Below are 27,094 nucleotides of genomic sequence, written 5' to 3'. Positions count from 1 at the left end.
GAATGGGCACAACTATGGATGTCTTCCAATCAGTTGTCTTCCAAATTTCTTGGCAGAGATGAGTGAGTGACTCCTGTGCCACCTCACTTTCTTGAAAGATTTCAATTTTTATTCCACGCATATGAGGCAATTGAAAATACCTTGGCTTGGGTCAAGCACACCTTAGCCCTCAAAGTCTTTGCTATTGAACACTTTAAAGTGATCTTTTGCAGCACGTCTGTCTGATGCAATCCATCCTTTTCACCCGTGACTACTGCTTGCTCCCCTGATTTGCAAGGACCCAAGTTAAATGAAATCCTTGACAAAGTCACTCTTTTCTCTTCCTCCATTTATCCTGATGTTGGTCTAGTTGTCAGGATTTTTGTTTTCTTTATATTGAGGTGCAATCCATACTGAAGGCAGTAGTCTTTGATCTTCATCAGTAAGTCTTCTTTGCTTTCAGCAAGCAAAGTTGTATCTTCTGCATATTGCAGATTATTATGACACAACCTTGCTTGCTGAAAGTAAAGAAACAATCATAGATGCATATCATCTAAAGACCTGGTGCATTTCAGTGGAGGTCTTTTTCATCCATGTGCAGGTATAAATGCTATATATATATATATATATACATATATATATATATATATATATATATATATATTAAATACTTAAAAATGATGAGACAATAAACCAGCATCATGTACTCAAGTGAGCCCAGCCCTACTCTTGTTATCATGAGATCATGTTGTTACAGCCATGTCAGGATAAAATGCCTGCGTTCTGCACTCAGTAAAAGTGTGCCTGGCTTTGTTCTGTCTGTCCTATCTACACATCGCATTTACCTCATCAGTGATCCTGTGTGCTCTGCAATCACTTTTAAAGGACCTGCATTTCCTTCGTTTTAAAAAACCAGGCACACTGGGTCGACTCCATCTCAGAGCAACCCCACGTGTGTCAGAGTACAAGTGGACTCCATGGGCTTTCCAATGGCTGGGTTTTTTGGGCACTAGATTGCCAGGCCTTTCTTCTTAGTCTTTCTTATTCAGACAGCTCTGCTGAAACCTATCTGCCGTTGATGACTCTACTGGTATTTGAAGTACTGCTAGTGTCCCTTCAACACAGTAGGGTGTACTGACAAACCCACGGATAATATCTCTGTCAAGAGAGTGCATCTCAGTCAATTCTGCCATCTGTTTGGATGCGGTTAGAAGCCGAGTGTTTGACTCCATGAATTTCTGAGATGCTCTGAGGCTCAGGGTGTCATCGGCCTCATGTGCAAGTTCTCAGGGTCAGCGTGGAGTGGGCAGGCTTCACGGCCACAGGAGAAGGGCTCCAAGAGGCCGGGTGACTGGTCTTCCCTGACAGGGACAAGTCCTGAGAGCAGCTTCCCTCTTGCTGCTGTAGCTAAGCAGTGATTAATGCCAAATTAGCACGCTGCTCACTGACCTTTTAGCATCAGCCTCTGCTCTCTTTCACTTCACATCACTCTCAGCAAATATTAGCTTCTCTGGTCGTTTCTCCTCATCACAGACTCACAGGCTGTGGTCTGATGGGTACTCAGTTCTGTCTTTGTCCCATCATGGTAAGTCTGTGTTTAGAATCTGATGGCCGCTCAATGCCACTTCACCCCACTCTGTCATCTCATAAACATGCAGGGTCAGGCTGGAGACCTCCGGAGGACAGGGCTCTCTGTTGGCTTTCCCAGGAGCACTGCACCACTGGATTTGGGGGCAGAGAGTTTGAGAAGCAGGAGACACCCAAGCTGTATAACTCCCCCAACTTAACTGGGAGACCCAATGATATGTGATACTCAGCATCATCTGTCTCGAGTTTAAATTTTTTCTAAGCCTGAATCAAAGTTTTAAAAACAACTATGACTTACAGGAACTTATTAAAAAAACAAGGAGGAGGAGGAGGGGGGGGAGGAGGAAGGAGAGGAAGGAGAAAAAGAAATCTCATCTTGTTTAGGTATTTATAGCCAGAGCAGAGAAGTTTTGCTGTTGAGTTGCTAATGACTCATGATGACTCCTTGTGTGTGGAGTACATAGAGCTGTTCCACAGGGTTTGCAAGGCTCTGACCTTTTGGAGGCAGATTGCCAGGCCTTTCTTATGAGGTACCCATGGGTGACTTTGACCTGCCAGGTTTCTTGCTAGTAGTCAAGAGAGCAACCATTTACTAAACCCAGTGTCTTTGAGTCCATTCCAACGCCTAGTGACTCTATGGGACAGAGTAGAACTGTCCCTGAGGATTTTCGAGGCTGATAGTGTTTATGGAGGCAGACAGCCTCACCTGTCTGCTGAGAAGCGGCTGGTGGGTTTGAACTGCCAACTTTGCAATTAGCAACCGACCTCTAACCCACAGCGTCCCCAGCATGGCCAACTTGAACCAGCTGTTTATATCGATGACAACCCTCTTCTGCATTTGTACTCATTTGACTTTATTTCCACTCCCTTCCTACAGCGCCCCCTCCTGATTGGAATTAGAAGCCTGGTGGCAGTGTGTTTAAGTGTTGGGTTACTGACCACAGGTTAGCAACAGGAACCCACCAGCTGCTCTGTGGGAAGACAATGCAGTCTGCTCCTGTAAAGATTTAGTGGTCTTAGAACCCTATGAGACAGTTCTGCTCTGTCCTACAGGGTTACTATGAATAGGAGTTGACTCATTGACAGGTTTGGGTTTTGATAAGGAGCACTGATGGCATAGCAGGTTAAGCATTGTGCTGCTAATGACAAAGTCGGTGGTTCAAACCCGCCCACCAGCTGCTCCTTGGGAGAAAGATGAGGCTATCTGCTTTCATGAATATTTACATCCCTGGGGGGCAGTTCTCCTCTAGGTTGCTATGAGTCAGCTTTGGCTCCACACCAGTGGGTGTTTGGTTGTTGCTGTTTTAAAGTGTACTCTGTGTAATTTAATTTTGACAGTGCACGTGATTTAAAGACAAGTGGTAAAGATGTGTCAGGTATTTTTGTCTTGTTTGTCACCAGGAATATGAGCTACATTCTTTGTAGTTTGCTGCTAACAAAACAAGAGAGAAACTCAGGATGTTCACTTTTTCAAAAAGCGAAAGGATAGAGCTTGTACTAACAGAACTAAACATTTGGTTAGTCGAAGGCGGTCCACTCCAGGAAACGCTACTTGGAGACTAATGAGAAACACCAGTTGCTTAGTAGCATGCTGAGCACATTTAATGTTTGTAGAATTGGATGGATTTGAAAATAGTGGGTTTACGTGCTAACTCAATAAGAAAAGTCATAAATTAATAAAATAATAATAAAACCCAGAGACGTCCTGGGAAATGGTCAACAGTTGAAACAGTTGTGCATGAGGCTGGAAGATATTGGGAGTGATCATGTGATGGTCTCAGTTATAGAGTTTTTTAAGGAGGAGTCATTATTCTCTTTTCCAAACACACTGCCGAGTCAGTTCCGACTCATAGTAACCCTATAGGACAGGCTAGAACTGCCCAATAGAGTTTCCGAGGCTGCCTTTTTAAAAACAAAGCAAAAACTTTTCATTGTGAATTGGGTGCCGGTTTCAGAACAGATCCTCCGTTTCCTGTTTGACAATGCCTACGCATTTTGTTTCTCTGTTTAGCTGGTGTCCCCTCAAGGTGGGTGTGGATGGAACCAGAGGGAAGCAGCTGAGACCCGGTAGATAAAGACCCGTGACAATGACGTAACAGTGGAGGGTCAGGGTGGAGTCTTGACCTTTTGGGTTTCCCATCAACGGGTCTGGACCAGCAGGACTCGGGTTTGGAATGTTCCCACTGTTGCACCTCCAGGATTCCATAGTGATCTCAGTTTTCTCTGCCACAGGAACTGCGGGCACCCCAGAAACTGTGGACCCCGTCATAGTGATTCCTCCAGGCAACAGGACTGTGGTGGCTGGGACCAGTGAAGTCACCCTGGAATGCATAGCCAATGCCAGGTATGAGGCTCGGTCCTGTGTTGTGAGTTACCACTGCTGTCAGCTGCCCCGACTCATAACTACCCCAAGTGCAATGGAATACTGCCTGCTTATGTCCCGGCCCCATCATTGGTTGTGGGTTGGGTTCTCGGCCATAGGATAATCATTGGCTGATTTTTGGAAATCGATCTTCCAGTCTTTCTGCTGAGCCCCTCTTAGCCTGAGACCCCCTTCAACATCCTAGCAACACGCCAGCCTCCAGCGACAGACAGGTGATGGGTGTGCATGAAGTGCATTGGCCTGGATTCGAACCAGAGTCTCATATGTGGCAGGCAAACATTTTACCACTGAGCCAGCACTGCCCCCTAGCTTTTAGGGACTGCTGATAGCTAGATTGGACTCTTGCTGTGTCGCTGTAGGATCAGCACTGGACTACAAACTGCAAGGTCGGCAATACAAACCCAGCAGCTGCCCCTCAGAAGCCCCAGACAGGGTGGCTATGAGTCGGAACTGGCACTTCACAACAACAACACTTGACAGGTGACAGGTGCAATGACATTCCTCTCTTGAGGAAAGACACTTTATGCATGACGTATGGTTTGCTCTTCTAGCTACAACAGTCAAGTTTGTCCCGCTACCTGTGAGCGTGCCGTACACGGGAGGATAGGGAACAACATGCTGACTTGATCCCAATAGTTCATCGTTTTCAGGTCAGAGCTCCTTCATTCGATTCGGACTCACAGCCACCCTGCATAGGGTTTTTGAGGCTGTAGATAGTTACAGAAGTAGACTGCCTTATCTTTCTCCAGAGGAGCAGCTGGTGGCTTTGAACTGCTGACCTTGTGGTTACAGTCCAGTGGTTGGCCTACAGCATCACTAGGGCTCCTTGGAGAATGAGGGAGTAATTGAGACCACCTTTCCTGCCTCTTTCCTGTAGCCCCAGGCGTTCTCTGCAGACTCACAGTGACTCCAGAACAGAGTTGCCAATCTCACTATATTTAGAATAGTCTTTATTTTAAATATTCTTTTCCTGAGCAAATGGAATCATTAGTGCTTATGGTCCATTGCGACTTCAATTAGCTATCCTTGCTCAATAGCCCTTGAGCAGAATGTACTGTCCATGCGTGCCATAAGGGAGCACAGCCCGATCTGGATTGATTTTTAAATGCCCATTGTTCAGCCCACCCTGCTTCCTGGCAGAATCCGCTCTGTCAGGCTGGTGCTGAACGCCTGGACCTATTATGCTTGCCATCTGTGGGATTCACCATGCCTGTCCTCTGTCCTCCCAGACCCGTGGAAGAGCTGAGTGTGTCCTGGAAGAGAAACGGGGTGAGAGTCAGCAGTGGGCTGCACAACTTCGGCCGGCACCTCACCATCAGCAACCCGACATCCGCCGACACCGGGATGTACGTCTGCGAGGCGGCAATGAAGGGGAGCCCCTTGGAACCAGTCAGAGCCAAAGCCTTCCTCTCCATCATAGGTAACATCAAACCAGTACCTGTGCTCACACTGACTCTCAGGGACAAAACAATGGTGATGGGCTGGTCCTCCCAATCATCAGCACATAATTGCAGTCATTTCACTGATCTGTCCCACCAAGGGTCTCCCTCTGTCTCAAACAGGCTGTCTTCCTCAACCGATTAGTTCCCTCAGTGTCATGTCCTAAGCAAGTGAGTCCAACAGTGTTCTCACTGGTTGATGTTTGGAATTAAATTGGCAAGCTTTTCTTCCTAGTCTTTAGTCTTGATGCTTGGCTGAAAGCTGTCCACCACAGGTAACCCTGCTGGTATTTGAGTTACTGGTTGTACACCTTCCAGCATCACAGCCACACACAAGCCCCCACAGAGTGACAGACTGATGAACAGGGGTAGAACCAAAGAGCTATACTTACACTTCCCCAAATTTATTTTTAACTCAGAATATGGAAGTGGAGGTGAGTTTATTTTCCAAATCCATCCTATTCTTCTTTTTCATGAATAGAAACCCAAGCAAGGCAGGTTTCAGGAAAGCACCTGTGTTCTTTTGTACACCTCCAAGGACTGTCCATTCTGTTTGAGAGCTTGGGAGGCACGAAGCTCAGATACGTGTCATTTACATCCCCTGAGGTCCCGGCCTTCATGCCACTACAACTCCTTGGAGCTTGTATTTTGCTGTTATGATCAGTGTTCAGAAATTGTTTTAAAATGTTTGGATGTTGTTGTTACTTGCCCACGGGTTGGCTCCGGTGAACTCATGAACAACAGGAAAAATAGTGCCCGGGCCTGCACCGTCTTTATGAGGCCACTGCCAGCCCATGTTACTTTCACAGGCCCGCCTACCACAGTGGTGGCCTTTCCTACCCATGGGCCTTCCCTGATGTGTCTATACTGGGCAGTGTTCCATTGTGAGCTGTAGGATTTGTGCTGGTTAGATTCCACAAGTACATCAACAGGCATTTCTCTCTGGTGCATCTTAGCCTGGGAACTCAACTGAAACCTGTACACAACAGGTGACCCTGTTGGTATTTGAAACGCAGGCAGATCTCAGAGATATTGCGGATTCAGTTCCAGACCACCGGCATAAAGCGAGGACTGCAGTCAAGCGAGTCATGCTCATTTTGCCAACTTCACTAGACTATCATCCATGACGTGTGAAAAAGTACGAAGCAAGAGACACACCATGAGCACACGCCATTGGAAAAATGTTACCACTAGACTTGATCCATGCAGGGTTGCCGCAAACCTTCCCTGTGTAAGACAGTCACATGTAAATAAATCGAGACACAATATCTGTGGCATAGCTTCCAGCATTGCAGCCGCACGTAAGCCACCACAATGCCATCAAAGTTCCGTTGGTTAAACTTTTTTTTAAATGAGGGATGGTACCTCGTCTTATTCCTGGGCCGCAGAGATGCAATGGACTCTCCATGCTAGGCCGGATCTTGTTTGGGAAGTGTGCATTGTGAGTGGCTGAGGACATCCTCACTTTATGGTCCAATGATGGAAGTCTTACTCTGTGGGGCGCAGCCTCTGTTCCTTTCTCCATCCTCCAGCTACTGCTCTGACAACTTTATTGTTCTTAAATGGACGGATTACACTCAGAGGGACTCAAAGGCCTTCGAGGTGGTGTTGGGGAGGGGGATGTGGAAGGCATCATTCCTTTGCAAGAATGAGAATCCAGAGACACCAGACCCACTGCCATCGAGTGGATTCTGACCCACAGCTGCCCTGCAGAACAGAGGACAGCTGCCCCAGGTTAAATCTTTACAGAAGCAGACAGCCTCACCTTTCTCCCACAGAGTGACTGGTGGGTTTGAACCACCGCCGACCTTTTCATTAGCAGCTGACATTTAATCACTGCAGCATCAGGGCACCGGAATTAACAGCAATGAAAATCCAATAAGCAGAGAGCCATTCGGTTTTCTTGTCGTTGTCTTTGGGTGCCATTGCGTCAGTTCTGACCCATAGTGACCTTGTTCAGACCCAGAAGGGAAAACCTTCTGAGTACATAGATGACTATGAGATCAAAAATATAACCAGTACTTGTTCCGAGAGATTAGTTTATTACAAAAAAGAGATGGTTTCCCTATCAGGGAATTTACCTACAAAGAGTGACGCACAGCTGTGTCCAGTGGTGGCTGGCTGGATCCTGAAGTTTTACCACAGGAAGGGAGGAGTTAGGGCCTTTGTATATCATGGTATATTCACAAGTGTAAGAGCAGTTAAGGATGGTATGAAGAACCAACTGGAAATTCCCAAGATGCCTGACTGTCTGTTCCCTGCTAGGAACAAAGAGTTTGGGGAAGAGGGGGCAATCTAAGAGGGGAGGGAGGGCTGTAGGCTCCCTCCTTGTTATTGTTAAGTGCCCTTGAGTCAGTTCCAACTTCTGATGGCCCTGTATAAGGTTTCTGAGGAGCAGCTGATGAGCTTGAACCACCAACCTTACAGTTCAGATGACTTTTGCAGTCCAGCGCATTAACCCACAGAGCCATGCCAGGACTCCTCCTAGCATCCATATAACTAAAACAAGAGAAGGAGACAGCTGGAGAAGGGGGCTGCGTGCCCTGTTCCTGGATAGCAGGAGCAGGGGGAAGGGACAGGAGACCTGGTTTTGAGGTGACCTTGGCATGGACATTTTGGAGCGTGGACATGTGGCAGAGTAGAGGTCTTTCTAGGCTGTCAACTTTACAGAAGCAGATTGCTAGTTCTTTGTCCTATAGAGCGCCTGGGTGGATTCAAACCACCAACCTTTCAGAGTGCTTATCCATGGAGCCACCAGGGATCGTTGATTACTGAATACTGTTCTGTGAAACCTGAGATCACTAAGCAAAAATCCACTGCTGCTAAGGAAATTCCAACTCATACCGACCCTGTAGAACAGCAAAGAACTGCCCCCTCAGGTTTCCAAGACCCTCATCTTTATGGAAGCTGACTGGCACATCTTTCTCCTGTGGAGTGACTGGTGGGTTTGAACCACCGACCTTTTACTTGAAATCCCAGCACTCAACCCCCTGCACTACCAGGGCTCCTTTACATCACAGTCACTGTTGATTCTCCCAGGGGATCTGAGCTTGTTCTGTTTCATCATAACTTTAGCGATAGATGTACATCCCATATCCCTGTTCTCTCACAAAGACTTCCCATCTGGATGGATCTAAACTGAGTGAGCATTCACGCATTACAGACTGAACCAAAATTAAAATTGTTGTCATTAAGTGCCATCGAGTTAGTTCCGACCCATAGCCACCCTGTGTAAAGTTTCCGAGGAGAGGCTGGTGAGTTTGAACCATGAACCTTGCAGTTTGAACCGACCTTGCGGTCGAGTGCCTACCTTGCAGCGCCACACCAGGAATTTGTTGGTAGGTGCCATTGAGTCGGTACCCACTCACAGAGACCCAATGCACAACAGAATGAAACACTGCCCGGTCCTGGGCCAACCTCACAATTGTTGCCACGCTTGAGTCCATCGATGCTGCCACCTGGCCAATCCATCTCATTAGGGGTCTTCCTCTTTTTCCCTGACCCTCCACCTTACCAAACATGATATCCTTCTCCAGCGACTGGTCCCTCCTGACAACATGTCCGAAGTATGAGAGATGAAGTTTGGCCATCTTGTCCTCTAAGGAACACTCTGGCTGCACTTCTTCCAACATGAATCTGTTGGTTCTTTTGGCAGCCCATTGCACTTTCAATATTCTCCTCCAACACCATAACTCAAATGCATCAATTCTTCTATGGTCTTCCTTATTCACTGTCCAGCTTTAGCATGCATATGAGGTTATTGAAAACACCATGGCTTGGGTCAGGCACACCTTAGTCCTCAAGCTGACATGTTTGCTCTTCAACACTTTAAAAAGTTCTTGTGCAGCAGATTTGCCTAATGTAATAAATACATCGTTTGATTTCTTGACTGCTGCTTCTGTGAGTGTTGATAGTTGATCCAAGAAGAATGAAGTCCGTGACAACTTCAATCTTTTCTCCCTTGATAAGAATGTTGTTTATTTACACCAGGACTTAGCCATGTGTAAATCTGCAACAGTGGTAATTAGTGGTTGTGTGCTATCACATGGGTTCTGACTCATCCAAGGCTGTAAATCTTTACTGGAGCAGAAAGCCTCATCTTTCTCCTACAGAGCAGCTGGTAGATTCAAACTGCTGACCTTGTGGTTAGCAGCCCATCTCATAGCCCACTATGCTACCAGGACTACTTAAATCTGCAGTAGTTGGGACTGTTGTTGTTAAGTGTCACCGAGTTGGTTCCAAATCACAGCGACCCTGTATAAAGTTTCTGAGTAGCAGCTGTTGAAGGTGCCATCAAGTCAGTTCTGACTCACAGCGACCCTCTGCACAGCTGAAACACTGCCTGGTCCTGCACCAACTTCATGATTGTTGTTATGTTTGAACCCATTGCTGCTGCCTCTGTGCCAGTCTGTCTCATTGGGGGTCTTCCCCTTTTCACCAACCCCACTTTACCAAGCATGGTGTCCTTCTCCAGAGACTGATCCCTCCTGATAACATGTCCAAAGTACATGAGACAAAGTCTTGTCATCAATTCTTTTAAGGAGCATTCTGGCTGCTCTTCTTCCAAGACAGTATTCTTCTCCAACACCATCATTCATATGCATGGATTCTTCCTGGGTCTTCCTTATTCATTGTCCAACTTTCATATGCCTATGAAGTGATTGGAAATACCATGGCTTGGGGCAGGTACATCTTAGTCCTCCAGCTAATACCTTTATTGTGTTAAAAACACTCTCAGCTAATTTAAACAGAGAAGGCATCCATTGCCCCACAAACCAGAATATTTCAGTCATCATCATTCCTTGTGAAAATTCTTAGCCGCATTGCCTGAACTTCGGCTTTGCATTTAGATCTGAATCCCAAAGCAGATCAGCCCCAGTCTTCTGCTTCTCTCTCCTCTCAAGCTCTGACTTTAAAAGGCATGCGGAAACACTCCACTTCCAAATGATGCTGCTATAAATCCCGAGCTCCCTTTTTTCAAAATTTGTTTCATTTATTTTATTGCCTGTTGCTGTTGGAACACACACCATCACAGCACTTTCTTCATGTTCCATTCGGTAACATGCATTATAGTCTCAAAGTTGTACAACATTCTCACCCTCCTTTTCCAAATTGTTCCTCCCTCATTCACATCAACTCACTGCCCTCTAAGGTTCCCACCTAACCTGTCCAGTTGCCTTTGTGTATTTGATTCCAGATACATTGTTGTTGTTGTTGTTGTTGTTATTGTCATCAAGTCGACTCCCAACTTATAGCAACCCTGCATAGGGTTTCTGTGGAGTCTCTGGTTGATTTGAACCACCAACCTTACAGTTAGCAGTCCAGTGCCTATCCTACAGCACCACACTAAGACTCCCCACATAGATAATTGTTGTTAAGTGCAGTCTGACTCATAGCAACCCTATATAGGGTTTCTGAGGAGCAGCTGGTGGGTTTGAATTGCTGACCTTGTAGTTTGCAGTCCAGCGCTGATCCTACAGCACCACACCAGGACCCCCAGGTAGATAATGATCCCTTTATTTGTAAGGGTTTCCTGTGACCAGTGGAATATTGTTGTGGAGCCATATGAGAAAATCAGCGAGTGAGTGTCGATTCAGAATTGTGTCGGCTGTGAACACCCCACCTGCGCTGTCTCTTGGGAAGCCCTCTGGAATGTTATGACCAATTCCACAGGGCTGTCACTGCTGACATGGAGAAGATCTGAACATGCAGACGAAAAGGACGCAGACGCAAATTGGCTTCTGATTTCTCCTCTCATTCTGATGAGGCAGGACAGACTGGTGGCAGCTGTTTACTGTGCCTGTCAACTTCTTGCTGCATTGCTTCACCTTGGCAGTTTAGACAGGCGCTTGGGGCTCTGTTTCAGGCAATGTCATACCTGCCAACACCTGCCGAGACCCCGTTGTCCTCCTCTGTCATTTGGCAGTTGGCACAGCTCTGTTGCTGCTGGTCTCCACAATACCTGTCTTCTCCTGCCCTGCCCTCGAGTCCTCCATGGTCACCTGTCCCTCATCCCCTCTCCACTCGTAGCACACCCCACCTGCCTCATCCTACCTGTTCCCCAGACACACAGGAACACACCACCAAACTCCACACTCTCCTCCAGTGCACACTGTGGGCATCTGAATGCCACAGGATGCCAGGGAGGGTTGTTAGCACGTTTACATTGAAGTGCTCCCCCTAAATTCTCATTATCCTACAGAACACAGGCTGAAGGCGTCACCTCAGGCTGCTGATACATCAAGATGCTGCACCATCTAAGGAGACCTGGGTGTTCTGGCCCATGGCTCCAAATGGCCAGTTTGGGAGACTTTCATTTTAAATCAGGCTCAGAGCCAGTGCTGGCCTGATGGAGCAGCCTTGGGAGAGATGGGCCAGTGAGTCTAGGTTCCTGCCTTGTGGCTGGACACTGGCTTCTGGAGGGCTTGCCTGAGTGGGACTCATCATAAACTTGGAAGATGCTCCCTGTTCTGTCTCCGTTTCTCCTGCTACTGGCCACTCAGTTGACACACTCAACTTAGGTGTCTTCTATGTTGGCATCCCAGTGAGGCCAAACCCTGGTCATCCTGGTGGAGACTGAGCACTGTAACCCATAGAGGGGGCTCAGATCCTGTTGTCTACAGTAGGGACTGAGCCCCCCATCACCCACAGCAGTGACTGACACCCACATTCCCTGGCTCATGGCCCTGTCATCATCAAAACCTGAAACTGGGCTGAACCCTTCTCATGTTCCAGGTCCCCTGGGCCTCCCTCTGCCTCACTTTTCCTGTTTCCAGGGACTAGAGTGCACCCACCCGACACCCAAGATAACCTCATCTCAGGGTTGCTACCTTAGTGACACCCACAATCCCTTTGCCCTTGTTGGTGTTAAGTACCATCAAGTCTGACTCCTAGCAACCCTGTTTAGGGTTTCGGAGGAGCACCTAGTGGCTTTGACTCGCCAACCTTGCAGTTCAAATTGACCTTGTGGTCCAGTGCTTATACTGCAGCACCACCCCAGGACTCCCCTTTGCTATGGACCCAAAGAAATACCAGCGCAGTTCTGCAGAACGGATTCTGCCTCATTGCAACCTTCTAGAACAGAAGACTGCCCCATGGGGCTTCTAGAGCTGTAAGGCTTCAAGGGTGCCAACTGCCATGTCTCTCCCATGGAGTACTAGATGGGTTCGAACTGTCAACTTACTGGTTAGCATCCAAGCACTTCAACCACTGTGCCACCAGGGGTCTTTTTGCTAGGTGTAACAGGGTCTGGTGTGGCACTGTGGAATAATGCACTGGACTGCAAGGTTGGTAGTTCAGATTCACCAGCTGCTTCTTGGAAACTCTGTGCAGGGTTGCTATGAGTGGGAACTAATTCAATGGCACTTAACAACAGTTCACAGCTCCAGAGATGAGGATGGGGACATCTTTGAGAGCCATTCTGCCTCCCACATGGGGCAAGAGCACCCGTGTGAATGATGGTGGCAAGACAAGCAGATACCCAAGGACACGCCGTCCCCCTGGGATGGTCATCTGGAGGAGAAAGGCAGACAGACCAGTGGGCATCTTTGGGTTGTAGGACAAGTCCTCCTCAGACAAGCCTTCGACATAGGCAGACCCAGGGTTTTACGCTTCGGGCAGAAGCCAGAATTCAGCCCTAGAGCTAGAAGCAGAATCACTAGCCCAAATGGACCATCTTCCTCATGGCTGCTCCATCGGGCCAGCACCTACTTCCCCTTTGCTGGCATCTTGCAGAAAGAAGCCTCTGTTTGTTCTGCCTGGAGCTCCTGAGAGACCCAGCTCTATGGTTTGTGTGTCTTGGAAGCAGCTGCCCATGGCCCAAAGGTAGGCATGGGTCAGTCTGCATGGTTGGCCTTTCCACTAACATCTGCCCTCACTCAGACAACAGAATGCTCTCTTGATGGCTTCGTGCTGCTTCAAAAAGGACACAAGTGTTTGTCTCAATCCCTGGTTTTATTAGCTACAGTTGTGATCAGTTTTTAAAAGTCCAGTGTGCACCTCTTGGCAGCGCACCCAATTTAGAAAGAGTTGTTGCCGATTACATAAGACGTATGCCGCCTGCCTTGCCCTTTGAAGATTAAGTGACTGAAAAAGTCTGGGCGCTGAGCTCCACACACATCCCCACCCTGTTCCACGCCACCATCTTCTTTCATGGATGAGTGTGGAATCATCCCCACTTCTCTTCCTTGTCTTGGACCATGTCTCAGCACCGGTGGATTTTTGGGCTACATGAGGAGTCTGCAGAGAGAGAAATTGGAAGCCTGGTGTGGAGCTATAGGAGAGGCACTGGATTGCTAACCAAAAGGTTGGTCAGTTCAAACCCACCAGCCACTCCTTGGAAACCCTGTACAGGGTTGCTTTGAGTTGGAACAGACTTGACAGCACTTAACTACAACAACAATCAGCCAGTTGGCTTTGAGTTGATTCTAACTCATGGCAACCCCACATGTAAAATGTGCTCTGTAGGCTTTTCATGAGCTCTACCAGTCACTTTTCGATACTTCTCTGTGATATTAAAGAAAAGCACACCGGTTGTTGTTGAGTTACTGCTGACTCGTGCCGATCCCATCTGTGTCAGAGCAGAACTGTGCTCCAAAGGCTTTTCATCGGCTGGTTTTTCAGAAGTAGATTGCCAGGCCTTTCTTCCAAGTCACCTCTGGGTAGATTTGAACCTCCAACCTTTTGGTTAAGCTGAGTGCTTAACCATCTCTGCCACCAAGAGTCAATACCAACTCATACCGACCCTATAGGACAGAGTAAGAGGGTTTCTGAGACTGGAATTTTTACAGGAGCAGACAGCCTCATCTTTCTACTTCAGAACAATGGATGGGTTCAAACTACTGACCTTGCAGTTAGCTGCCCAGCATTTAACCCATTACACTATCAGGCCTCCTTATAACATCTACCATGCTGGTGGTGGTAGTTGTGTACCCCAAAGTCTGTTCTGCATCATAATGACCCTGTATAGGGTCTCCAAGGCTGTGAATCTTTATAGAAGCAGAAAGATCATCTTTCTTCGTGGGGCGACTGGTGGATTCAAACTGGTGACTTTACAGTTTGCAGCCCCACTCATAATCCATTACACTATCCGGCGCTCCCCTATAGCATCCATGTTGTTGTTAAGTGCCGTCAAGTTGGTTCTGACCCATCGCGGCATTGTATAAGGTTTCTGAGAAGTAGCTGGTGAGCTTGAACTGCTGATCTTGCAGTTCGAACCAACTTTGCAGGCCAGTACGTTAACCCATGTAAGATCCAAAGCTGCTTGGGTCATTGAGGTTCTGAGGTTCTTCCTTTGGCAGCTCTGTGTCCTCTCTGCTTGCTCAGCACCTGAAGAACTTTCCGGAACAAGTCGAGAGTATTAAGGAATTAGGAGGCATGCCCTGCCCTTGCCATGCCTGGGCTTGCTAGTTTTGAATGATTAATTCTCCCTGCTTTTTTTGTTGTTGTTTTTAAATGTTTTATTGTGAATTATGTGATAGTTTACATGTGAGAACATTAGCTTTATGTTCATCCTATCATCTATTGTTACATTACCATGGTTACAATCCCTTGCATCATCAACCAACCAAAGGGTACACCCCCTGGTCGTCAGCACACAGCTCCTCTCCATCTCTGGGTCTAGAGTCCCCAGCCGCTCCATCTCTGGATGTCATCGTCTCTGCCTCCATCTCTGGTGTCAATGTTTTTCTCTGGATAGGGTCCCATACTCTGTTCTTCTCCCTTGATGGTCCCAGGGCCCTCCACTCCTGGACTGCAAAGTCAGCCACTTTTTTTTTTTTTTTTTTGCTACAAAACATCTGCCTTTACATTTCCAACCCTCACAGTCAGTCCTGATAGTAATTATTCACTATTGTACCACATGAGTGCTATCACCATCTCCTTTCATCAGTCCTACCCAGGCAGATTGGATACTACTCAGTGGAGATTCTACCTTCCTCTGCACCCTCTGGATCTAGGCTCCCCCTTGAAATATTAAAAGCCAGTTACTTCTTGCCTTTGTAGCCCCCCCCCCCACATTTGGGTAATCAGTGTCCAAATTGCCCATCCCTGTCTACTCTGTGTATGCAGGGCGTGGGAAAAATCCTTGCTGTAAAGATTTCTTCCCTCTTTTAAGCTACTGCATCCATAGGTGTAGGTCAAGTTCATCAAATTGTATCAGATTACTCTTTTTTTCCTCTTCTTTCTTCTTTCAGTTGAGCCCTGATCATCCAGTCATTGAAGCCAAGTCAAGTGAGTATTATCTGCAAGTGTGGGTGTTCTTGTGCATATGCCCTCTCTTCTTATCAGCTGAATGCTTCATTCTCCACTCTAGTCCTCTGTGGCTATGTCACTGACTCTGGTCCCAGGAATCCCCAGGTCTTGCCAAACCGCTGGCCAACCAGGTCTCCACCTTGGTTCACAGGAATCTATTGAATGTGGTTGGACTTAGCTCCCAGCTTCATTGCTGTTTTTCCCTCACTTCCTCTTATCGGTGACCAACGTGGTCACCAGTCAGAGCACGTATCTTAGTCTTGGAAGGGGGTTTGTCCTGAGGGGACCTGACCGCTTGCTTTGATGTCTCCTGGGTAAGCAACTTGCTTGTTCTTGTAGTAACAGTCAGGCTGCCATTATTGTTTTGTATTTTCCCTGTAGGTCTTTCTTTCAAGAAGTATCTTCTGTTCTTCTAGCCACTCCAGGCTGGTCTGCTTGTCCTCTCAGGTGGAAATTTCCCACCTCAGAAGATTCTGGATGCAGTTCAGGATTCCACCTATGGTCTTCTGTAATGCAGAGGCTCCATAGGAAGCCTTCTTCACTGGGTACATTGGAGCCCCATTTTAGGTATTCCAATCAGTTATAGACAGAAGACAGACTTACAAGCTTTCTATGGTAATATTTCTGGCTATTCCTTTCTCTCTCCCTCAAGTGTCTATTTTATAATGATATGCCAGGGAAACCAAGATTCAAAAGACAGCCAAGCATTTTAACATTATCCCGCCTCCCTTTCCCCCATTCCAACCATGTTTCAATCCCTGTATCCTAGAGCCCTGTTGTTCCAAGGTTGTGCATACATTATTATTTACCTCTGTCCCACTTAGCGAATGCAAACCTGCCTAATTGTTTTCCCATCCTCCTTGTTCTTCCATTCCCTTCCCCCACTTGTCTATTGCCCCCCCCCCCAACCACCCAAACTATCCTGTGTCTATTCTCTGCCCTGTGCTCCACCTTCTCCTCCCTCCCCTCACCCCATCCCCCACATCCCGCTAACCAGCAAAGAATCCACCCCCCTTTAGTATGGGTTATTTTACTTAGTCTTTTACAGTAGTGGTCCTATGCAGTATTTCTCCTGTTGTGACTGACTAATTTTACTCAACATAATGTCCTCAAGGTTCATCCATGTTTTGCAGTGGCTTGCAGCTTCCTTGTTGTTCTTCAAGGTAGCATAGTATTCCACTGTGTGTATATACTGGTTTGTTTCTCCATTCTTCAATTGATGGGCACTTAGGCTGTCTCCATCTTTTTGCTATTGTAAATAGTGCTGCTGTGAACATTTGGTGTGCATATATCTACTCGTGTTATGGCTCGTATTTATTGTGGGTAATTAACAAGTAGAGGAATTGCTGGATCATAAGATATTTCTATTTCCAACCCTCTAAGGAAGCGCCATATTGCTTTCAAGAGTGGTTGGACCATTTTGCAATCCTATCAGCAGTGCAGGAGTGCCCCAGTCTCTTCTTGTCCTCAGCACCATTTGTTGTCCTCTGCTCTTTTGATCTTTGCTGTTATTGCTGGTGTGAGCTGATATCTCATTGTTGTTTTGATTTACATCTCTCTAATGTCACAGCACATAACCACCACCACTAATGGCTAGTGAGCGTGAACATTTCTTCATATGTTTGTTTGCTGGCTGGCCAGATCTCCTCCTTGGTGAAATGTCTGTTCATATCCTGTGCCCAATTTTTAATTGGATTACTTGTCTTTTTCTTGTAGAGGTGTTGTAGTTTCCTATATATAATTTAGAAATTAGTCGCTTGTCTGATGTGTCGTTGCAAAAGATTTTTTCCCATTCTGTGGGTTTCCTTTTTACTCTTCTGATGAAGTCTATTGATGCATATAAGTTTTAAATTTTTACTATGCTCCAATCATCTATTTTGTCTACTACTTTTGTTTGTGTAATTTTCAAAATGTTTGGTAGTCTGTGTATTCCCTGAATTAGTGCCCTCATAATTGTCCCTACTTTTTCATTGATGGCCTTCATAATTCTGGGATTCACATTTAGGTCTTTAATCCATGCTGAGTTGGTTTTTGTATAAGGGGTGAGGTAAAGGTCTTGTTTCAATCTTTTGCATATCGCATTCCAGTTCCGCTAGCACCATCTTTTGAAGAGACTATCCCCTCCCCATGCGATGTATTTAGCTACTTTGTCAAAAATCAGTTGGCTGTATGTGGATGGGTTAATTTCTGGATTCTCAATTCTGTTTCATTGATCAGTGTATCTTTCGTTGTACCAGTACCAAGCTGGTTTGACCACTGTAGCTGTGTAATAAATTTTGAAATCGGGGAGTGAAAGGTTTCCAACCTTATTCTTCTTTTTAAATAGTGCTTTGCTTATCATGGGTCTCTTTCCTTTCCATATAAAGTTTGTAATTGTTTTTTCCATCTCTTTGAAGAATGTCGTTGGAATCTGGATTGGGATTGCATTATATGTGTAAATTGCTTTGGATGGTATTGACATTTTCACAATGTTATGTCTTCCTATCCAGGAACATGGTACATTCTTCCATTTTTCTCTCTTGGTTTCTTATAGTAGTGTTTTGTACTTTTCTTTGTATAGGTCCTTTGTTTCTCTGGTTACATTTATTCCTAGATATGTCATCCTTTGGGTGGCTATTATAAATGGCATTGCTTTCCTAATGTCCTTTTCAGCACTGGCGCTATTGGTATACAAGAATCCAACTGATTTTTGTATGTTGATCTTATATCCTGCCGTTTTGCTGAATCTTTGGGGTTTTCTGTGTATAGGATCATATCATCTGCAAATAAAGTTTTACTTCCTCTTTGCCAATTTGGATGCCATTAATTTCCCTGTCTTGCCGTATAGCTCTTGCTAAGACTTCTAGCACAATATTGAAAGGAGTGGTGACAAAGGGCATCCTTGTCTGGTTCCCATTCGCAGAGGGAAGTCTTTCAGCTTCTCTCCATTGAGAGTGATGTTTTTGTTGGTTTTGTATATATGCTCTTGATTATGTTGAGGAATTTCCCTTCAATTCCTACTTTGTTGAGTGTTTTTATCAGGAATGGATGTTGGATTTTGCCAAATGCCTTTTCTGCATCAATCAATATGATCATGTGGTTCTTTTCTTTTTTATTTATATGGTGGATTACGTTGATTATTTTTCTAATGTTGAACCATCCTTGCATCCCTGATATGAATCCAACTTGATCATGATGTATTATCTTTTTGATGTGCTGCTGGATTCTGTTAGCTAGGATTTTGTTGAGAAATTTTGCATCTGTGTTCATGAGGGATATTAGTCGATAATTTTCTTCTTTCTTAGTGACGTCCTTCCCTGCTTTTGGTATGAGGGTTATGCTTGCTTCATAAAATGTATTAGAAGTTTTCCATCCTCCTCTATATTCTGCAATAATCTGAGTAGAATTGGTGACAGTTCTTCCCTGAATGTTTGGTAGAACTCACCTGTGAAGCTATCTGGGCCTGGACTTCTTTTGCTTGGGAGTTTTTTGATGACCTGCTCAATTTCTTCTATTATTATGGGTCAGTTCAAGTTTTCTACTTCACTCTGTGTAAGTTTAGGTAGGTTGTGTTTTTCTAAAAATGTATCCATCTCTTCTAAGATTTCAAATTTGTTGCAGTACAACCTTTCATAGTATTCTGTTATTATCATTTTGATTTCCTTTGGTTCCATTTTGACATTGCACGTGTGGTTTCTAATACGTGTTATTTATGTCTTCTCCCCCTTTTCTTTTGTAAGGTTTACCAATGATCTGTCAATTTTGTTAATCCTTTCAAAGAACCAGCTTCTTGTCTTGTTGATTGTTTCTATAGTTTTTCTGTTTTCTATTTCATTTATTTTGGATCTAATCTTTATAAGGAGCTCTGGTAGCATATTGGTAATGAGTTGGCTGTCAACCTCAAGGTCAGTAGTTTAAAATTACCAGGGGTTCCATGGGAGAAAGATGAGGCGTTATGCTCCTGTAAAGATTTACAGCCTTGGAAACCCTGTATAGGGTCACTATGAGTCGGCACCAACTCCACAGTACTCAACAACAATCTGTATTATTTCTCTTCTTTTGGTGGCTGTAGGTTCCCTCTGTTGATCTGTTTCTAATTCTTGTAGATGCTGTGTTAATTTTGGTTCTTTCTTCTTTTTGGATGTGTGCATGTATTGCAATAAATTGTCTCTCAGCACTGTTTTCACCATGTCCCAAAGATTTCGTTCTCATTTGTTTCTAGGAACTTTGTGAGTTCACATTTAATATCTTCTACTACCCAAGCGATTTTCAGCAGGGTGTTATTCAGTATCCATGTATTTGACTTTATTTGCTTGGTCTTCCTATTGTTGATTTCTAACTTGATACCATTGTGGTCTGAGAAGATGCTTTATAGTATTTTGATATTTGTAAATTTATGGAGGTTTGTTTTGTGGCCTAACACATGGTCTATTCTGGAGAATGTTCCATGTGCACTGGAAAAGCATGTGTATTGTGCTGTTGTTGGATTCAATGCTCTGTACACATCTATGAGGTCCAGTTAGCTGATTGTATTGTTTAGTTCTTTTGTGTCTTTGTCACGTTTCTTTCTGGTTGTTCAATCCATTTTTGAAAATGGTATATTAAAATCACCCATGATTATTGTAGATTTCTCTAGTTCTTTCTTCAAATCTATTAGAGTTTGCTTTATATATTTTGGAGCTCTTTCATTGGGAGTATAGATATTTATTACGGTTATATCATCTTGTTCAATTGTTCCTTTAATCGTGAGATAATGTCCATCTTTATCTGTTATGCTGGGTTTTGCCTTAAAGTTTGTTTTATCAGAGATTAGTACTGCCACTCCTATTCATTTATTATTGCAATTAGCTTGGCATATTTTTTCCATCCTTTGACTTTTTATCTGTTTTTGTCTCTGTATGTAAGATGTGTCTCTTGCAGACAGCTTATTGAAGGAGCTTCTTGTTTTCTTATCCATTCTACCACCCTCAGTCTCTTAACTGGTGCGTTTAATTCATTTACATTCATTGTAATTATCAGTAGGTATGGATTAATTGTTGCCATTATGTTTGTTTGTTTTTTGTTGTGTTGCTGCTTTCTTTGTTCAGCATGTCTTCCTGTGCTGAGTTCATGGTTTTTGTGTACTTTCTTGTGAGTTTCCTCATAGTTTTAATGTTTCTATATTCTTCTTGGATTTTTATTTTCTTGGTATGTTGTGAAGTGTTAATTTTCTTTGAGGTTACCTTATATTCCATTAAGTTTTATCTCCATAAAGTGTCGTTTTTTTTTTTTTTATCCTGTAATCTACCTGACCTTCTCACCATCAGGACTATATGGCAGCAGTTTCTGTCTCTTCTTATGTAATATAGGGAAAGAAAGAGTCCCCCAAAGATAAAAGGGGGGGGGACAAAAAACAGAAAAACAGCAACAGCAAAAAAATAAAATAAAATAAGAAAAACAGAACAAACAACAACAACAACAAAAAAAGCTAGATTGTAATCTATAGTCTATAATTGCAGGAAAGGGAGAGGAGAAATAAAAATCTGTGGCCTAATATGAGTATGATTTTAATGTTCTCTTTCAGCTTCTTGCCTTCAAGGCCACCTGATAAATTTCAGGATGCCACTGTTGTATGTTATGCTGTACCTCAGGATTTAATTTTCTACCTGTTTTGTTTTCAAACTCTCTCCCTCCCCACACCTCTTTTTCTGGCCTTTTCCCTATTAAAAAACAGTTCAGAGCCAGCTGTTGGGCTGCTGGTCTCTTTAAATGCTGAGAGTATCTGTGCGCATGTGTGGCAGAAGAACCCACCAGTAGTGAGGGTGGGGGGTGTCCACTCACTCAGGCACCCCTTTAGTCACCAGAATGGATGTGCATAAACAGTGGGAAGCCAATGAACAGATACCCCCCCAAAAAATCAGAGCAAAGCAAAACCGACAAAGTGTATTGTCCACCTTTGCTCTTAGGCTCCCACAGTGTTATTCCATGGTGGGTCTGTTCCTCCACTTGGTCTTGCTGCTTGGTCTCACCTAAGTTGTCAGCTGTGGGCTGCTGAGCCTGGCAGATTATAAAGTACAGGATTTCTTACTTCTGCTACAAATTCCACTAGCTATAAGCCTTCAAACTTTTTAAGTATTCCTACCTATGTGGTTCAGAGTTTTGGAGCTCTACCTTGAACCCACTTCACCTGGTATTCTGTGGTACTGCTGACAGAGAACTTGACTGCACCTCTGCCGTATCCGACATCAAGCCCTGCCCTCCTCATCCTGGGTTTTCTCTCTACGAGCGAGAGGGTAGTTGGCCAGCACTAGCAGACCACCCATCCTAGATGGTTTCCTGGGCTCATGCAGCTGGTGTTTATGGGATGTATGAAGTAAGGTGAGTTGGCCCATCAGGGAGTCAAGCTTTGTGCCAGGCCCACCTGGTAACTGGCTGCGGTGGGAACAGGCTGTACTCAGGGAAGAGCTATGCAGACTGACCTTGAGGTCCCTGAGGTATTTCCCAGGCAAGGACCCCTGCCAAATTATCTTCACATGGAACTTCATTCCTCCCTGGCACATGGGGAAGCCGGAATTTCACAGGATCAACAAACATTGGGACAGCAAGGTCGTCATACCTGCCACAATCTATAGTCAGTCCCTCATGGTGGGTCACGCAAGGGTTGAACATGATATGGATGAATTTTCAATATCAAAACACAATTCATCCTGGACTAATCTCAAGGGAATTCTGCCAAGTGCAAGGAGAATAAAATGTCAGTTTCAAAAGGTTACATGCAGTTTGCTTCCATTTCTATAATGTTTTTGAAATGACCAAACTGTATAAATGAAAAACAAGCTAAGCACTGAACCACAAGGTCAGTTTGAACAGCAAGGTGGTGGTTCAAACTCACCAGCTGCTCCTTAGAAACTTTATACAGGGTTGCTATGAGTTGAAACTGACTTCACAGCACTTAACAACAACATACATATTATATGAGAGAGAGGGGGTGGGAGAAGGAGAGAGGGAAGAGGGGGTGGGAGAGAGAAGAGAGTGTGTTCTGGTGTAGCACTGTAGGATAAGCACTGGACTGCCAACTATAAGGTCAGCAGTTCAAACTCACCAGCATGTCTCAGAAACCCTATATAGGCCACTATGTCAAAACTGCCTACATGGCACGTAACAAGTTCTGGCTCAACAATGCCTGCACCTAACCTTCAGTGATATTGATTACTTTGTGTCATGTGTTAGTTACATTGTGGCAATAAGGCCTTTGTATCTATCCTAGTTGTTTCATTCCTTCTAACTTTGCCTCCATACCCAAGCAACCTTCTCATCTCCGCCTTACAGTTGCTGTTGTCCATTTGGTTTCATCCAGATAATTTACACGCAGTCCTCATGGGGGAAGTTCTTTACTTTTTGAGCTAACCAACAATTTTAGTATAAAGGGAAAGGTTCTGTACAAGGTGTAAAGAATATCTCAAGGTAATCATCACAGGGCAGTCCAATCTCAGTAGATCCAGTGAGTCTGGATTCCTTGAGAATTTGAAGATCTGTTCCACATTTTTCTCCCTTTTGACCAGGATCCATCTATTGTGACCCTTACCTGAGCATTCAGTAGTGGTGTCTCTGTATTATTCCTTGCAATTTCTTGTAGCTCTATAATTGTTTAAAAATAAAATGTTTGATTCAAAAAAGGAAAACTGCAATGAATCACAGGCAAATGTTGATGCTTTAATGTTATATTCTCCCTTTCTGCCCTTTGTCTCTCATATTCCTTTAATCAGATCACAGCAGCAGATATTGATTTAGCATTCATTGATGGATTCAGGGCATGCCCTGGGTACTGGGGCCTTGGCAGGATGCAGCTACTGTGTAGTTAGGACATAAATAATGCTGCTATCATTATTATTGATTAAGGAAGCATAGCTATGTGGTGAATATATGAGCAGGCAACAAAGACTGGCTTGGAAAAGGTGGATGTTCCATCTTTGCAGTATTTATTAGGCTTGGTCTATACACAAAGGAAGGAGTCCAGGTGTGGTGCTGTAGGAAAAACACTGGACCCCAAGGTCGGTTTTAACTGCAAGGTCGGCTGTTTAAACTCACCACCTGCTCCTCGGAAACCCTATGCAGGGTTGCTATGAATCAGAACAGACTTGACAGCACTTAACAACAACAGTAACATACACAAAGGCTGGTACCTCAGTGAGCTAACCATTGGGTTGCTACCTAGAAAGTTGGAGATTCAAATCTACCAACGACTTTAAGAGAGAAAGATACGACTGGCTGGTTCTATAAACATTACAGTCTTTAAAACCCTATGGTACCGCTCCCCTGTGTCCCATAGGGGCACTGTGAGTTAGAATTGGTGTGATGGCAGTGGGTTTGGATACACAAAGGAGCCCTGGTTGTACAATGGTTGAAGTACTCATATGCTATTCACAAGGTCAGCGATTCAAACCCTCCAGGCAGTCTGCTCCCATACAAATTTACCATCACAGAAACTCAGTCTTATCGGGCCAATATGAGTTGGTGTTGACTCAGTGGTGCTGAACCAGGGGTCCTGGGTGACACAGATAGTTAAAGTGTTCAGCTACCAGCCCAGAGATTGGCAGTTCAAACCAAATAAGAGGCTTCTTGGAAGACAGCCACAGTGATCTGCTTTCCTGAACATCAGCCATTGGAAACCGTACAGAGAGCTCAGTTCTACTCTGTGCATGTCATCATGAGTCACAGTCAACTTGATGGCAACTAATAACTAACCTAAAGGCTGGCTGTTGGAGCCCACCGAGTGAAGAAAGCCCTGCTGATCCGCTTTTGTAAAAATTGTTGTGGGGTGCCATCAGTCAAGTCAGACTCATAGTGACCCCACATGACAGACTAGAAGCGCCCTGTAAGTTTTTCTGGAATCCTGATGTGGCACTGTAGGATAAGCACTGGACTTCTAAGCACAAGGTCAGCAGTTCAAACCCACCACTGCTCCTTATAAGCCTTGTACAGGGTCACTATGAGCCGGAACCACTTGAGGGCACTTAACAACAACATAGGATATTTTAAGCTGTCATATATGTGGAAGCAAATCATTCAATCTTTTTCCTACAGAGCCACTTGATGCGTTTGAACCGTCAACTTTTGGTTAGCAGTTGAGCCCTTAACAATTAAAAAGAGCCATGGTGGCACAGTGGTTAAGTGCTCAGCTGCTAACCCAAAGGTCAGCAGTTCAAACTCACTAGCCATTCCATGGAAGAAAGATGAGGACGTCTGCCCCAGTAAAGATCTCCAGCCTTTACAGAGCAGCTCTCTTCTGTGCCGCAGAGCTGTTATGAGTCGGGGCCAAATTTGGTTTGGTTTGGGGGTTCATTAACTATTCCACCATCATTTCAGCCAAGAAAACCCTTTTGAGAAATTCTACTCTGTAATATACGAATGAATCAACTCAACAGGACTGGGTCTATTTTAATATATATGCACAAAATTCAATAGCGGATCCTGCAGCAGTCTAGTGACTTTGCATCCATTGCGTCAGCCAGGTGGAGGATGCAGGGACTCTCTGCTTGAGCAAGCCAGGTAACTGCCAAATGGATGCCTCTGTCTGCCTCCATTCAGAAATCCACACCATTCTCTAACACTCCCTCTAGGCCAGGTGTGCATCTTTAGTGTCCCTCCTCTGGGGCCCACCCTGTTTTTCAACATTCAGTCAGTACTAGAGGTGTGGCAAATCTTCTTATCCAGTTCATCATGATGAACCAAATCCCAGAAATGAATCTGCTCACAGAAAGCAGCTTTTTCTTCTTGTGATAATTCCATCACCAGCCCCTCAGTCCTAGATCAACTCAGGCCTTGCCACTGCTGAGTTTCTGCTAAATAAACTGAGAAAGAAAAATATTGCCATCAACTCTCCAAGGAAAACTACTGTTAATAAATGACAGTTTCCTGCTGAGCAGGCAAGTTGAGTGTCGAGGGATAGGCAATAGTGACGAGATGGGGCAGACTCATCCTGTTGGATGTGATTCTGAATTCCGTGGGCGCATTCTGTCGATATTTTGGTGAAGACGAACTGCTAAGGCTTTAAAAAGCATGCTATTAGGGCTGCATGTTTGCTCTGATATAGGCCTGGTGGCTTGCGGTGACTATTTATTTGCCAAGTTTCATGAGTGGCTGTTGAGATACAGATACAAACTACCCTAGAAACGACTGTGTTGTAAATATAAACCGCTGTAGATCTCTTGGGATCTTCCCTCTAAGACGTGACTTAAGATACTCCAGGATTCAGGCCCCAAAATGGAAAATAGACCTCACCCTGAGAATCAATTTGCTTCCTGAATCCTGGGAATACTAACAGTGCTTGGGCCGTGCTCACTGAATCCTGAGGGTGCATGTATGACAGACACAGATGATTGTTTTAAAAAATAATTTCATCTCAAAATCATAAAAACAACAAAAAAAATAAAGACCAGGCTCCCTGGTTAGACAGAGACTGATAGAATCACCCAGACTATGGCTCGTAGTTACCTTTTAGGACTGAGAATGAACTCTCCCTACCTCCCCTGCCCAATGACTCAGTTTTCAGCCAAACAATTGTTGTTAAGTGCCTTCAAGTCAGTTCCAACTCATAGCAACTCTATATGGGTTTTCTGAGTCTTTTAAATCTCTGCAGGAGCAAAAGCCTCATCTTTCTCTGGAACTGCAGAAGAACAAACAAATCTGTGTTGGACAAAGTGCAACTAGAATGCTCCCGAGAAGCCAGGATGACAAGACTTCGTCTCTCATACTTCGTACATGTTATCAGGAGGGACTAGTCGCTGATGAAGGCCATTATGCTTAGTGAAGTAGAGGGTCAGTGAAACAGAGGAAGACTCCCGGTGAGATGGACTGACACAGTGGTAGCAGCCCAAGCACTGTTATAACTGTGAGGTCCACACGTAATAACTGTGAGGATGGTGCAGGAGAGCCCAGTGTTTCCTTCTGTTGTGCATAGAGCTGCTATAAGTTGGAATAAACTCAAGGGTGCACCTAGCAACAATAACACCAACAAATAAGGAGAGCAGTAACACCAGGAAGGTCCACACTCCTTAGAACAGTCAACCATTTGAGATCAAAAGGGCAGCATTTGCCCAGTGAGCAAGCTCAGAAGGCAGGAAGGGACAGGAAAGAAGGAGACTGGAAGCAGGAAACACAGGGAGGAAGTGGGAAGAGTGCTGTCAGAATGATGAGACTGCAGTCAATGAGATAAAGCCCAGTGTGTATGAATCGTTCAGTGAAAAGTTGATCTTCTCTGTCATCCTCTAAAAAAAGAAAAAAAACAAAAACAAGTGGGGTAAAAATAGATTTACAAAGGGGCTCAGACCGTGTAAGACAATATTAGGTATTAAGGTCTTTTGAAATATACTTCTTTTACTTACTGTTATTTTTTCTTCTTGTTGTTTAAAGAGCCACCCTATTTTACTGCTGAGCCCGAGAGTCGAATTTTAGCAGAAGTGGAGGAAAGTGTGGACATTGTTTGTCGAGCAATGGG

The 27,094-nt window shown here is 44.8% G+C and overlaps 1 protein-coding gene across 1 annotated transcript in view; it reads left to right on the top strand.

The window, feature by feature from the left end:
- The window catches only part of SDK1 (sidekick cell adhesion molecule 1), a 774,959-nt gene that overhangs the window by 420,092 nt on the left and 327,773 nt on the right, over positions 1-27,094 (top strand). The window contains exons 6-8 of the mRNA XM_006859873.1: positions 3,799-3,910; positions 5,179-5,369; positions 27,010-27,093. Coding sequence (XP_006859935.1) covers positions 3,799-3,910; positions 5,179-5,369; positions 27,010-27,093 — 387 coding nt within the window. The remainder of the gene's footprint in view (positions 1-3,798; positions 3,911-5,178; positions 5,370-27,009; position 27,094) is intronic.

This window comes from Chrysochloris asiatica, unplaced genomic scaffold, assembly GCF_000296735.1.
Source record: "Chrysochloris asiatica unplaced genomic scaffold, ChrAsi1.0 scaffold00034, whole genome shotgun sequence".
NCBI lineage: Eukaryota > Metazoa > Chordata > Mammalia > Afrosoricida > Chrysochloridae > Chrysochloris > Chrysochloris asiatica.
The sequence above is the reverse complement of the archived record's forward strand: the minus strand, read 5'-3'. Positions and strand labels throughout refer to the sequence as shown.